We start from the raw sequence: 14,549 nt of genomic DNA, 5'->3' as shown, positions 1-14,549 counted from the left end.
CCTGGCACCCACTCTGCCACTGTCCGCCATTGCCTGGCCCTGCCTCACTTCCTTTGGGACCTGCAGAGGCCGTGTCTGGGCTTTATGCCAGTTGATCAGGAGCTCTGTCCTCTCTAAGGATAGCTCCTATTGCCCTTGATGGTGGGAGATGGCCCATAGCCCCCTGCCTGCACTAATGGTGTGCCGTAATGGGGTAGGGATTACTAACCAGGGCTCAGGAGCCGGGGTATATGGGATCTTGTGTTGATGGAGGGGTGTCAGGTAGGCAGGTGTGGGGTGTTCTTGCTCTAGCTGAAATGGAGGGAGGGGCTCGCCAGGCCCCATAGAGGGCTGCCAACCACTGGCGCAGGTTCTGCCCTCCTGTTGAATGGGGTCTGGGTGCGCAGAGAATTCTGGTGGCTGAGGGCTGACCTCTGGGGGAATTGGGAGTGGGGAGTTGGTGGGCTGTCTTCCCCACACCCCACCTTTCCCATCGGCCTGCCTGACGCCGCCTCCCTGTTGGGATCTACCTTCCATCGCAGAACCAACCTACGACCCTGTGAGTGAGGACCAAGACCCCCTGTCCAGCGACTTCAAGAGGCTGGGCCTGCGGAAGCCAGGACTGCCCCGTGGGCTGTGGCTCGCGAAGCCCTCTGCCCGGGTGCCGGGCACCAAAGCGGGCCGCGGGAGCAGTGAGGTCACGCTCATCGACTTCGGTGAGGAGCCCGTGGTCCCGGCCCCACGGCCCTGTGCGCCCTCACTGGCACAGCTGGCCATGGATGCCTGCTCCTTGCTGGACAAGACCCCGCCGCAGAGCCCCTCGCGGGCCCTGCCCCGGCCCCTGCATCCCACGCCGGTGGTGGACTGGGATGCGCGCCCGCTGCCCCCGCCTCCTGCCTACGATGACGTGGCCCAGGATGAGGATGACTTTGAGGTCTGCTCCATCAACAGCACCCTCGTGAGTGTAGGGGTCTCTGCTGGGCCCAGCCAGGGCGAGACCAATTACGCCTTTGTGCCTGAGCCGGCGCGGCTCTTCCCTGCCCTGGAGGACAACCTGTTCCTCCCGCCTCAGGGTGGGGGCAAGCCGCCCAACTCAGCCCAGACCGCAGAGATCTTCCAGGCGCTGCAGCAGGAGTGCATGCGGCAGCTACAGGTCCCGGCCGGCTCTCTGGTCCCCTCGCCAAGCCCGGTGGGCGACGACAAGCCCCAGGTGCCCCCCCGTGTGCCCATTCCCCCGAGGCCCACACGCCCACGTGGGGAGCTGTCTCCAGCCCCCTCGGGCGAGGAGGAGATGGGGCGGTGGCCTGGACCTGCCTCCCCTCCCCGGGTACCACCCCGGGAGCCCCTGTCCCCACAAGGCTCCAGGACCCCCAGCCCCTTGGTGCCACGCGGCAGCTCCCCGCTGCCACCCCGGCTCTCCAGCTCACCTGGGAAGACCATGCCCACCACCCAGAGCTTCGCCTCAGACCCCAAGTATGCCACACCCCAGGTGATCCAGGCACCTGGCCCCCGGGCTGGCCCCTGCATCTTACCCATCGTCCGTGATGGCAAGAAGGTCAGCAGCACCCACTACTACCTGCTGCCTGAGCGCCCACCCTACCTGGGGCGCTACCAGCGCTTCCTGCGTGAGACCCGGAGCCCCGAAGAGCCGACCCCCATGCCTGTGCCCCTGCTGCTGCCCCCTCCCGGCATCCCAGCTCCTGCTGCCCCCACTGCCACCGTTCGACCAATGCCTCAGGCTGCCCCAGACCCCAAGGCTAACTTCTCCACCAACACCAGCAACTCAGGGGCCCAGCTGCCAGCCCTGAGGGTCACTGCTCGGCTGCCACAGAGGGGCTGCCCCGGGGACGGGCCAGAGGCTGGACGGCCAGCAGAGAAGATCCAGATGGTGAGTAGTGGGCCTGGCTAACAGGGTGAGGAGGGGCAGGGGCCCGAGGGACCCAGAGCAAGGGGCCCGAGTGGTGCTGACGGGTGGGTGGGTGTGCCCAGCTGCAGGCCATGGTGCATGGGGTGACTACAGAGGAGTGCCAGGCGGCCCTGCAGAGCCACAGCTGGAGCGTGCAGAGGGCTGCCCAGTATCTGAAGGTACCACCACCTCCTGCCCACTCTGGCTTTCAGGGACCCTGAAGACTGGTTCTGCGGCTCTCCTCCAACCCTCCCGCTCCCTGCCCCCACCCTCACTCTCCTCTGTCCCGCCCTGGTCCAGCACCCCTTGGCCCCAGTGTGTCCCACGGCACCACCCTCTGCTCCTCAGGTGGAGCAGCTCTTTGGTTTGGGTCTGCGGCCGCGAGGCGAGTGCCACAAAGTGCTGGAGATGTTTGACTGGAACTTGGAGCAGGCTGGCTGCCACCTGCTGGGCTCCTGCGGCCCAGCCCACCACAAGTGAGCAGACCTTGCCCCTGCCACCTTCCTGTCCCCGGGGTGTCCTGGAGCAGTCACTCTGGGAAAAGCCAACAGCTCACAGCCACACACGGCCAGACACAGGGCTCCAGGCGGGAGGAGGGAAAGGGGTCCCAATCCCAGGACACAGACAGTTCTCGGAGAAAACAGCTTCTCCTAAGCACGTTTATCTAGACTTCACAGGCGCTTTGTTCAAATGAGCTAATGAGTAAAAGGGATTGGAGCCTCTCTGGTTGCAGGGGGCTTGCTTCCCGACCGGGCTCCAGTGAGCAGCAGTTTAGGATCCAGTGGTTTAAACAAATCTCTCTCACCTCTTCATTTCCTATTTCAGTTTAAAGTAACAAAGATTTAATGCCTTTTTAAAGGAATGTCTAATCAAAAAAAAAATCCATTACTTTCCTATAAAAAATGTATGTACGTGTATATATAACACAATATATAGATATATAAATAACATACTTGATGTAGAGTATAAATACATACAGGTGAAAGTTTTATCAAGTCAAAAAGTGAAATCCTTCCCTGGGGGGCGCTGGCGAGGTGGGTGTGTCAGATTCCTCTGGCGGCAGACAGCTGGAGCTGGAGCCCAGCCTTCTGATCACACGTGGCGTCAGCTTATGCTCCTTCCCTGACCTCTCAGGGTCCTCATCTGTAAAACGTGTGTAAATGATAGTGCCTACCTCGTAGAACTGGTTAGGAGAATTAATGAGGGATGCACCGCACAGCAAGTGTCTGGCCCATGGGACGCCATCGCTGAACGTTGGCCATTACCTCGTGTTTATTCTTACTGATTTGCATCAGTTACTCTAATACGCGATACTGCTGGTGTCTTATTCTTAGTTGATTAAAGAAGTTATCCCAGGATGCCAAATTCCAAAATTAGTGCCTAGAACCACCAGTTTTCAACCGACTTGGCTGACCCTGAGAGGCCCCTCTCACACCCACCCACACTGGACATTCCATACTCTGTTGCACCGACCCCTGTTGATGGAAGGGCTTTCTGGTTGTTTCCCATCCTTTAGGCGCTGAGATGTCTGGAGACCCAGAGGATCTGCCCCGAAGGAATCATTTGAGCCTGTCCATCTGACGAGGGTGGGGAGATGCCCTGCCAGGCCAGGAGGACCTGCTGCACCTGCTGCCCCCAGTGGCAGAGCGAGGCCAAGGCAGCAGGAGGCTGGGAGCCCCGCCTTGCCTGTCCCTCCCTCACCCAGCGCTGTCCCTGCAACTTCGGAGCTCTCAGTGCACCCAGCCGAGGTGCAGGAGGGAGCCTCTTGTATGCAGGCCTGGGGGTGGCCTCAGAAGGCCCTGTGGCTGACCTGCCTCTGGCTTCAGTCCCTGGTGGGGCCTGTAGCTGAAATGTGTTGCCAGGCCCTGCCGGCGGGGAAGCCAGGCTTGACACCGGCCAGGGAGGATGTGTTGGCCATGCAGAAAGGTGGACCAGCACCCAGGGCGTGGGCCGGGGTGTCGGACGGAATGTGACTTGTGGCCTCACCATGGACATGTTATGGAACTTGGCTGGTGTTAGGATCTTGTGCCTGGAAATAGCCTGAGGTGGCTCAGGTAGCAGAGCTAGGGTGCCAGATCGTTCTCTGGCAGGGACCAGGGCCCAAGGCCCCAGGGTTGGAAGGAGACCAAGGGGGCAGCTGCCCTGGAGGGACACCAGTGCTTCCTCTGACCCAGCTCTTCCCCTGTGCTGTTCTTTGTTTTCCCACCAGCCTCTTGCCAAAGTTTCTGCCCCGGCTATGAATATCTGCTTCTTCCAGAGAAATAAAGTTAGTTTCTATTTTATGTTACTAATTTGTGTCTGCCTGCTTCTTTGCCTCTTGGTCAGCAGCCCGAGGCTCCTGGGCTCCCCAAGCCACTGCCATCTGTCCCAGGCCACAGGCCCTGTAGCGCCACCTGTTGAAGGAGGGGGTGAAGTGCAGGCCTGGTTGACCCTAACAGGTCTCTCCCTTTCCGGGGCTGGCAGTGGGCAGAGCCCCACCTGACTCAGAGCCCCTAAGTTTTATCTCTGATGTTCCATGAGGCAGGATATACCGCAGGACAGAGTACAGTAACTCAGTGGGAGCTAAGCCAGAAACTTTCATAACATGGAAGGACTCAATATGTATTTTAAGTTTCATTTTCTGAATAGCTAATAATTCACATGGTTCAAAATTCAGAAGGTACTAAAGAGTATACAGTGAAATTCCCCAGCCCAGCTGCCACCTCTCCTCTCCAGAGGCTGCCTTTAGCATCAGTTTCCCGTGTGTTTCTAATTTTTTTCACTATTTTGAAGAGCTCCATAGCCTTACTGAAAGAACTCTTGTTTAGGGTTGCATGGATATGGTTTTACAATAATCTATTTAACCAGGCCCCTTTTGATGGAGGATATTTGGTTGTTTCCAGTCCTTTGCAGTTATAGCCATTGCATCAATAAATGGCGAATGTGGGTCATTCCTTACTTGCAAGGCAATCTGAAGGATGAGTTCCCAGAAGCAGCACTCCTCAGTTAGGGTGTGTGTGGCTGAGGGATCCTGCCAGTTGGGAAAGTTGTCTCCCCACAGAGGAGGCTCTTCCCGATGTTACAGCCACCAGTGTGTGAGAGCTTTCCATGTGGTACCAAAGCTTTCTGAGTTTAGACAGTATGACACGTGGAAAATGGTGTCTTGATAGTTTTAATTGCATTCCTCTAATGAATGAATAAACATTTAAAAAATAAGTTGGGCCATTTATATTTCCTTTTCTATAAGCTACCTATTAATAGCTTCTGTGGAGCCCTACATCAAGGGCACAGGACAAAAATTCTGGAATTAACCAAACCCCCATGGCAACTGTTGCGATGGGCTCTCCTAGTCTAAACCGGGCAGCCCCCCAGCTCCGTATTAGGCAAAATGATCACCATGTCATAACCTTGTAGCATCCTGACCAATCACCTAATGCCATCCTGCCAGCAGGAATTTCTTTGTCTTGAGGCTATAAAAGTTGGCTACTAGCCCACAAAGGGGGTCGGCTCTCCCTGGTCTATCAGGAAGTTGGCCCGCTGTATTGGCAGCGCCCCTCACTAACTCGGCTCTGCTCTTTGTTCTCAATAAACTCACTGTTTTCTAAAATACTTCGTGTCTGGAAATTCTTCCTCCAACCCGCGCTCGGACCACGACATTTTGGTGGCCCGTACGGGGACATCTCTTGGGGGATCTCCTCCCCAACCCCCTCTCCTCATTTCTTGGGACCCTCTGTGAACAAGCAAGCTGTGGGGGAAGCAGCAGAGGAACTCTGGCCAGGGCCACGCCCTGGTGTGTTCTGAAGGCTCCACGGCTCACTTTGCCCCAGTGACTGCCGCCCAGAATGCGTGAGGTTCCCTCTGTCTTCTTTCTGACTAAGGACTAGGCCGATTGGTATTGTGCTGGCTCGGGTCAGGCATTTAAAAGCCATTAGGGTGCCTGCCGCTTGAAGACTCCCATGAAAGGATAGGGGGGTCACGGAACAGCCAAGGCTGTTACAGCTTCTGCCCCCCCCCCCCAAGCAAGACAACTTCTGTGCACCATGGGGTACATATCAGTTCAAGCAAAACACTGAGCCCCCTCCCCTTGGCCGCCGCCTTCCTGGCAGGACTACAAGGCAGATTCCTCAGCCTGTCTTCTCTGTTAACTTCCTTTTTCTCAGTCCAGGTTGACTTACAGGGGCCTAGGTGTTGCCTCTGAGCCATCCCAGGAGTGCCTTTTCACGTTTCAGGGAATTGCCAAACAGTGGGTCCTGGGAATCTCTCTTTTCTTTCTTTCCCTGCCCGAGTCGCATGGTGCCTTAGTCGCACGCTCAGGGGTCACCTCTCATAGTCGGACGCGATTGTTGGGATGGTCGGCCCATTTTGTGCCTTAGTCGCACGAAGAGATCACTGGCACAAAGGGGACGCTTTCTGTCAGCTGGTGACTCTCAGTATCCCCATTCTACGGCATACAGGCTAAGAATGGGTTCTGGTACGACTCACCCCTCAGCTGTATCCTCAGGAACTGGAAAAATTTGACCCTGAAAAATCTCAAAAAGAAGAGCCTCATTTTCTTTTGTAACACGGCTTGGCCTCAGTGTAAACTGGGGGACCGAGAACAATGGCCTCTTAATGGCACACTAAATTATAACACGATCCTCCAACTTGATCTCTTTTGCCGGAAACAAGGAAAGGACTCAGAGGTTGCTTATGTCCAGACCTTTATGGCCCTTAGTCAGAATCTGGAGCTAAGGGACTCATGCCGCATGTGCCTTTCTGTTGCCGCCTTATCCTCCTGACCCCCTCTGTCTCCCTCTCCATCAGATCTCCTAGACGACCCTCTACTCGACCTTTCCTGTCCCCCACCCCATCAACCCCCTTTGCTTCAGCCCCCGCCCCTGCCTCAACCCACAGCTCCCCAACAGGCACCTCCTTATCAGGGCGAAAGCCCCCTCTCCCCTCCCCACAAAAGGTGGAGGACTGCCCAACGCCAGGAAACAGATTCTAATATGCTTCCCTTAAGGGAAGTAGCAAATGGAGACATGAGCACTATTAGAGTCCATGTTCCCTTTCCCATGTCTGACATTTCCCAAATTCAAAACAAGTTAGGTTCCTTCAGTCAGGATGGCTACAATATTCTTTAGACTCCGGAGAAAACTGGTTAAAATAAAACTTTTCTTGAAATTGCAAAAGGGGTTCTTTTTGCATGTGCAGTTAGAAAAGCTAGCCTGTTGAAGTATTTTTTTCAGAATCCTGACCCTGAGAGAACAAAAATATCCCTAGGAAAAAGTTTGAAGCTAACTCTTATCATGTCCTTGAGCTACAAACACAGCCCACTTTGCCTGAGTCTTCAGCCTTGGGTTAATGAGTAGAACTTCAAGCCAAGAAAAAAAAAAAAGAGGCAAAGAGACATTTTAAATCTCAAGTGGAAACAATGAGATCTCTGACTGTCTGGATATATGTGTATGTCTCAGCATGTGTCTTTGTCTTTGGATAATACTGCTGAGGTTAATTTGTAAGTGAGCTCTATTTAATTGGCTTAAAAGAAAGGTAAGTGCTTACAAATCAAACAATTCTAAAACAAGAAAAATTAAGCTAAATAAATTTCAGGTTCATGTGAACTGGGAAATATTCAATATTAAATTAATACCTGGTGTTAATGTTTATGTTTGTTGATCTAATTAATATAGACATGTCTTTTGGGCCATCAACATTAAGTATAATACTTTTATTGTGCCTAGGTTCAATATAAACTAAATAAGATCTTATTATTTCATTGCTGCAAATTTTTCAGCAATGAAAATAATTCAAGATGAAGAAACTTTTACGAAAAGAAAATAAAATGAGATAAGAGCTTTGGGTGAACTTTTTAGGAATAATTATGTTTTAGGAATGTCTACTTAAGAATAATCTCTCCAGATAGTTGACAACTTAAAACATTGAGTTGTGCTAAATTAAGTTAAAGGATGGAAGTTTATTAAATACCTAGTCCATTTCCAAATAAAATAAGATACTGAAACATTAATTACTGAACACTGGCTTCCTTTTACAGAGAAACAAAAGGTTTGGAACTATTAAAAAATGTGTTGGTGCTACACTGAGATATTTACTATAAGAAAGCACATTCTTCAAAAATTATTCTTTGGATGTATGTTTACCAATCTACAGAGTGATGATATAAAGGACAGTTCATGGTTGCTTAAGGAAAGTAGGATGTATGTTTTTAGTAAAAAAGGGATGAAGAATGGAATTGCATTTTATTAAGGAAAAAGGAAGTAGGACTGACTTACAGGTAGCTGTTTTTGAATGGGAAAATAACGTGATGGATACAGAAAGTGATAAAAAAAAGGTTTGTGGAAAGTGGACCCCGAGAAAAGAGTTTTATACATGGTACAATTTTCTTAAGATGTTGAACTGCCTTTGCAAAAATACTGCCTCTTCAAGATTTATAGAAAGGACTTTCTAAGATTGAATTAAAATTAATTAGGTAAGTAAATTTTGTTATTAACAGTAAGCTGGTACCAGACTGGAATTTGGTTCTCTCTCTCTGTTAAGAGAATGAAGTTTTCTTGGAACGCTGCCTTTGATAACAGACTGTGTGAATTACCTTGCATTTAAGTGATTTATATTTGCTTTTAAAATCCTTTTGTTACTTTGGTTGAGTAAATAAGTAGTATTTCACAATGACCTATGAAGATTATGGCGCATGTAGATAAAGTTCATTCTGCTTCTACAAAAATTAACCCCTCATTGCCAGACTTTTGCCATCCTGATGCCCTTAAAACATGGCAACAGTCTACTCCTAAATGAGGGAATTTAAAATGGGTAAACAATAGCTGTCAATCCAACAGTCAGGGCTATGGGAAATCCAAGACAGCGGCTTGGTTTTTTCCGGCTCCCTGACAAACCTCATTTTTTTATTTGATGGGATAAAGCCTTCCCTGGCTGCAGGGTTAATGCCCTTACAATGGGGGGAAAAAAATTACGTTTCACTGAATATTAAATTCTAGTTTTGTTAATTAAGGTCTGTGTTACCAAGACTCACTTCCCAGATAGTTCCTTGCTGTTATGTTATATTGCTAAAAAGTTTCATTGAATTATTAAAGGACACTCTAAGTTTGTTTCTGAAGCTTATCTCAGTAATCTATTTTTGGATGAAGATCAGATGCCCCACGACCTACAATCAGGGGATTATGCATACCGGAAAAGACATAATTTAAAGGACTATCTCCAACCTGGATGGATGGGGACCCATTTGGGGCTGGCTAAATGACTCTCTTTGTATCTACACCCTCAATTTTAATCAGACTAGCCTGGAGTGGAATCCCTGGTCAGAGGAGGATGCATATGATGTATGTGAAGATAATTTCACTTTGTGTTGGGAAAATTCAAGGAAAAATGCGACTAAGAAATATATTAATGAAGACCATATCCGCATAAACAGCTTGGCCCTGGGAACTAAATACGTGGGGATTGGTGTGACCACCAGACACTTAGTTTAACCTCCCGACAAGACTGTCCTCCGAAATATAACATAATTCAACTAACATTCAGAAATTTGTTTGCCAATCCCCCCATCACACTCATGATCAGTCAGAGCCTGGATTCTCCCCTTTGTGTATAGATGATTACTTTCTCAGAGTTTGGCCTTCCCAATGTAATCCTAGGCCATGGGACCCCAGTCTATTTCCAGAGGAAAACTCCCAAAAGGTCAGGGCCTGGATCTGGGGACCCACAGCGGGGTATCGTTGAGCGGCCCCGGACTTTCATTTCTATGTGGTAACGGGGTCTATCTGGATCTTCCCACACTTTGGGGGCTCCTGCACAATTATTGCTGCGGTCCCAGAGGCGACCATTATGACTACAAAAGATTTAGCTTCCTCGGGAGGCATTCCCAACCTTGGGTCCTTCCTCAAGGAGGCCTTAAGACCTGTCCCAGAGAGACAAAAATGAACCACTGATTGGGGGGGACATGGTTATGATACCCCAATTCTTGATTGGCCTGAAATAATACATAGTGTCTTTAGAGGGCTCTTTTGGTTTGCAGGCATACCCCTCTTAGAGAGGAGCGTTCTCCGTCTCACCATCGTGGTCCAGGAGTCTTGGAAGACTATGGTAGCAGCCACTGAGGAACAGCAGTCAGCCCTATGCTCTCTGGCCAAGGTGGTTTTACAAAACAGGAGGGCCCTTAATGTTATATAACAGCTGGGGGGGGGTGGGTGTCTGTGCCCTACTAAATGAGACAGGCTGCTTCTATGTTCATACCTCTGGCCAAGTTGAAGAAGACCTTCTGAGTCTAAAGAAAAACATCAAATTAATAGAAGATTTAAAAGAGAGGGCAGGACAGGGCCCCAGCTGGCTTTCCAGCCTCCTCTCCTCTATGGGTATCCAGATATGGACATGGCTATTGCCCTTGATGGGACCATTAATCCTGATGGTCTTTGTTTTGTTGTTTGGCCCCTGCATTATCAACACATTATCTAAGTTCATCTCCTGACAGGTTCAAAAGATTCCATTCCAGATGGTGCTACAACAAGGATACCAGTCAGTTGGCACACGAACTACGTTGGAGCAAGCCGCCTTATCATTCTGCGGGCTCTCATCTCCCTCTGTAAATACACCCTGACGGAGAGCGGGCATTGGGACCCAGGGCCCCACGAGTTCCCTGTCCAGCAGAAAGAAGCTAGGAAAGGTCATCGCCTGTTTCCCCAGTACCCTGGGTTCCTATGGCCCGAGATGGGGATAGGCAAATAGACAGTCATGAGCGGAGTGTTAAGGGGCCAAAGATTTGGCCCATAAATAAAAAGAGGGGGGAATGTGGAGCCCTACATCAAGGACAGCCTACATCAAGGACACAGGACAAAAATTCTGGAATTAACCAAACCCCCATATCAACTGTTGTCATGGGCTCTCCTAGTCTAAACCGGGCAGCCCCCCAGCTCCATATTAGGCAAAATAATCACCATGTCATAACCTTGTAGCATCCTGGCCAATCACCTAATGCCATCCTGCCAGCAGGAATTTCTTTGTCTTGAGGCTATAAAAGTTGGCTACTAGCCCACAAAGGGGGTCGGAGCTCCCTGGTCTATCGGGAAGTAGGCCCGCTGTATTGGCAGCGCCCCTCACTGACTCTGCTCTGCTCTTTGTTCTCAATAAACTCATTCTTTTCTAAAATACTTCGTGTCTGGAAATTCTTCTTCCCACCTGTGCTCGGACCACGACAGCTTTGACCCATTAAGGATTAGGTTATTAATCTGTTTCTTACTGTTTCTAAGGAATTTACTGGAAGAAGAAATTTAGCCTTTTGAACTTCACCATATTATCATCTGAACTTTAGGAAAAGAGATAAATCATAACAAAGCAAGCTGGTGGTTTGGGTTTATTAAAAACAAAGGCCATTCAGGGTAGGTCTGAGTCCTACTGTATAACACAGGGAACTATATTCAATATCCTGTGATAAGCCGTAATGGAAAAGAATAGGAAAAAGAATACATATAACTGAGTCACTTTGCTGTACAGCAGAAATTAAACACAACATTGTAAATCAACTATAGTTCAATAAAATTTTTTAAAAGGAGAGATGGCTCTGCTTTAAAGTGGCTCGCTCCTCCACTGCGGCCACGAGTGGAGGAAAGATCTAGCTTATTTGTCTCGCTGCACAATGGGAAAATAAATGTGTTCTTAATTTGAAGCAAATTGATTTTTACAGAAATTTGAACTTGGGGAATGAAGAGGCCACAAATTCCTGGAACCCTTGGGTAGAACAGGGGTCCTGAGGGCCAGTCCAAGGCCAGTGCTGGCCTAGGGTCAAGTTTTCACTGGTCTGAGGTGAAAGGTTAAGAATAAGAAGCAAGCAACTGAGTTTTTCCTAAAATGAAATGTGCTCAATTGCAGGGATTGTCTTTACTCTGAGATTTTTGTCTTCCTACATTTTTGGTATTAAAATGGCTATTCTTGTGTGGTGATGGCAGTGGTAGGGGGTAAATTTGTCCCCTCACCCTTACATAGCAATGCTATATCAGCACACTCTCTCAAGCAATTATTAGTTTAAATCATGATCCCTGAAATCTATCTTCAGAACTCCCAGGCAAGAGTGCTTTTGTGTTAGGCAGCACCACCTATTGGCAACATGGGACATTGCAGCCTCTTGGGCTAAATGTCAGTTAGGGGGAGGGATAAGATTGTGTAAAGTCATTGCCCAATAATCAAGTCCAAAAGCTCCGGGCCCAGGCCCATGGGTACTTAAAGGGACTCATTCCAGAGGAGCTGCGAGGAAAGGAACAGGTTCACCCATCATCTGGAGCCAAAGAGGGGCCAGCTAGGATTTAATGCCAGGAAGAGGGACTGAGTGGGGGGCTTTGAAGGAGCCCACCCCTAACCTAGGAAAGAAACTCTGGGCTACCTGGGAGGAAGTTGTGGGCTAAGGGAAAAGTCCTGGGAGGACAAAAGTGCCCTTTGGGACCCCCACACACCCACTCTATTTTTTAAATTTATTTTTTAGTTGAAGTATAGTTGATTTACAATATGTATTAATTTCTGCTATACAGCAAAGCGACTCAGTTATACACATATGTCCATTCTTTTTTATATTCTTTTCTATTATGGTTTAACCCAAGATATTGAATAGAGTTCCCTGTGCTATACAGTAGGACCTTTTTGTTTATTCATTCTAAATGTAGTTTGCCTCTGCTAACCCCAAACTCCCAGTCCATCCCTCCCCCATGCCCCAAACCCTGCCCCCCGCAACCACAAGTCTCTTCTCTGTGTCTGTGAGTCTCTTTCTGTTTTGTAGATAAGCTCATTTGTGTCATATTTTAGATTCCACATATAAGTGATATGATATGGTATTTGTCTTTCTCTTTCTGACTTCACTTAGTATGATAATCTCTAGTTGCATCCATGTTGCTACAAATGGCATTATTTTGTTCTTTTTTATGGCTGAGTAGTATTCCATCATATATATGTACCACATCTTCTTTATTCATTCATCTGTTGATGGACATTTAGGTTGTTTCCATGTCTTGGCTATTGTGAATAGTGCTGCTATGAACATAGGGGTGAATGTATCTTTTTGAATTATAGTTTTGTCTGGATATATGCCCAGGAGTGGGATTGCTGGATCATATGGTAATTCTATTTTTGGTTTTCTGAGGAACCTCCATACTGTTTTCCACAGTGGCTGCACCAACTCACATTCCCACCAACAGTGTAGCAGGGTTCCCTTTTCTCCACACCCTCTCCAACATTTGCTATTTGTAGACTTCTTAATGATGGCCATTCTGACGGATGTGAGGTGATACTTCATTGTAGTTTTGATTTGCATTTCCCTAATAATTAATGATGTTGAGCATCTTTTCCTGTGCCTATTGGCCATCTGCATATCTTCTTTGGAGAAATGTTTATTTAGGTCTTCTGCCCATTTTTTTTTAAGATTTTTTTGATGTGGACCATTTTTAAAGCCTTTATTGAATTTGTTACAATATTGTTTCTGTTTTCATGTTTTGGTTTTTTGGCTGAGAGGCACGTGGGATCTTAGCTCCCCAACCAGGGATCGAACCTGCACCCCTTGCGTTGGAAGGCGAAGTCTTAACCACTGGACCTCCAGGGAAGTCCCTTCTGTCCGTTTTTCGACTGGGTTGTTTTGTTGTTGTTGTTGAGTTATATGAGCTGTTTGTATATTTTGGAAATTAATCCCTTGTCAGTCACATCGTTTGCAAGTATTTTCTCCCATTCTGTACGTTGTCTTTTTGTTTTGTTTACGGTTCCCTTTGCTGGCAAAAGCTTATGAGTTTGGGGCTTCCCTGGTGGCGTGGTGGTTGAGAGTCCGCCTGATGATGCAGGGGACACGGGTTCGTGCCCCGGTCCGGGGAGGTCGCACATGCCGCGGAGCGGCTAGGCCCGTGAGCCATGGCCGCTGAGCCTGCGCGTCCGGAGCCTGTGCTCTGCAGCAGGAGAAGCCACAACAGTGAGAGGCCCGCGTACTGCAAAAAGAAAAAAAAAAAAAAAAAAAAAGCTTGTAAGTTTGATTAAGTCCCATTTGTTTGTTTTTGTTTTTACTTCTATTGCTGCAGGAGTCTGACCTAAGAAAACATTGGTACGATTTATGTCAGAGAATGTTTTGCCTATGATCTCTTCCACCACTGTATTTTTTAAATTCTTTTTTGTGTACTCTTTAGTATTCCATTGTATATATGTACCACTTCTTCTTTATCCATTCATTAGTCGATGGGCGTTTAGTTTGTTTCCATGTCTTAGCTATTGTGAATTGTGCTGCTATGAACATAGGGGTGCATGTATTTTTTTGAATTATAGAAACAAAACCTATATGTTTTTAAAGACAGGATTTATATTTTGGAGCCATGTTTAAGAACATTTCTGAATGAAGTGATCTGTTGAGAATAGTCCAGATGGTTGAAGGAAATGGGCCATGAGTTGATAAATGTCGAAGCTGGTGATGGGATATGATGGCTTATTCTACTTAAGGGGGTGAATGAACTGTTCCATGATAAAAAGCTAAACGAAAATACACGCACTTTCCAGGTGGGGACATTCTCACTGGTCCAGCTGTCTTCTCTGAAACTGTCCCTTTGGAGGTTTCTGACTTTGTTTCTGCTACACCTCCAGGATGGCCCCGAGAATGCATGGCTTTTCCCTTTACAGCTCTGGCATCAGGTGGACAGAATCCCCTTCTCTTGCTGGTCTTTGT

At 48.4% G+C, this 14,549-nt stretch overlaps 1 protein-coding gene across 15 annotated transcripts in view; it reads left to right on the top strand.

Moving 5' to 3' along the window:
- The window catches only part of TNK2 (tyrosine kinase non receptor 2), a 37,032-nt gene extending 32,860 nt beyond the window's left edge, over nucleotides 1-4,172 (top strand). For 7 of the 15 annotated variants that reach the window (XM_030760718.2, XM_030760716.2, XM_030760714.2 and 4 more), the window contains 4 exons: nucleotides 522-1,867; nucleotides 1,969-2,064; nucleotides 2,186-2,361; nucleotides 3,402-4,172. In XM_030760718.2, coding sequence (XP_030616578.2) covers nucleotides 522-1,867; nucleotides 1,969-2,064; nucleotides 2,186-2,361; nucleotides 3,402-3,408 — 1,625 coding nt within the window. In that variant the 3' untranslated portion in view covers nucleotides 3,409-4,172. Of the gene's footprint in view, nucleotides 1-521; nucleotides 1,868-1,968; nucleotides 2,065-2,097; nucleotides 2,366-3,401 lie in introns of those variants that run through there. The other 8 variants (XM_030760721.2, XM_089909993.1, XM_022568193.3 and 5 more) reach the window with 8 other exon arrangements.
- Nucleotides 4,173-14,549: the final 10,377 nt, after the last annotated feature.

Source organism: Delphinapterus leucas, chromosome 4 (genome assembly GCF_059928025.1).
Source record: "Delphinapterus leucas isolate spDelLeu-1000000601 "Yukka" chromosome 4, BTC_Dleu_Yukka2, whole genome shotgun sequence".
Classification (NCBI taxonomy): domain Eukaryota; kingdom Metazoa; phylum Chordata; class Mammalia; order Artiodactyla; family Monodontidae; genus Delphinapterus; species Delphinapterus leucas.
This window is presented reverse-complemented; position numbering and strand designations above follow the sequence as displayed.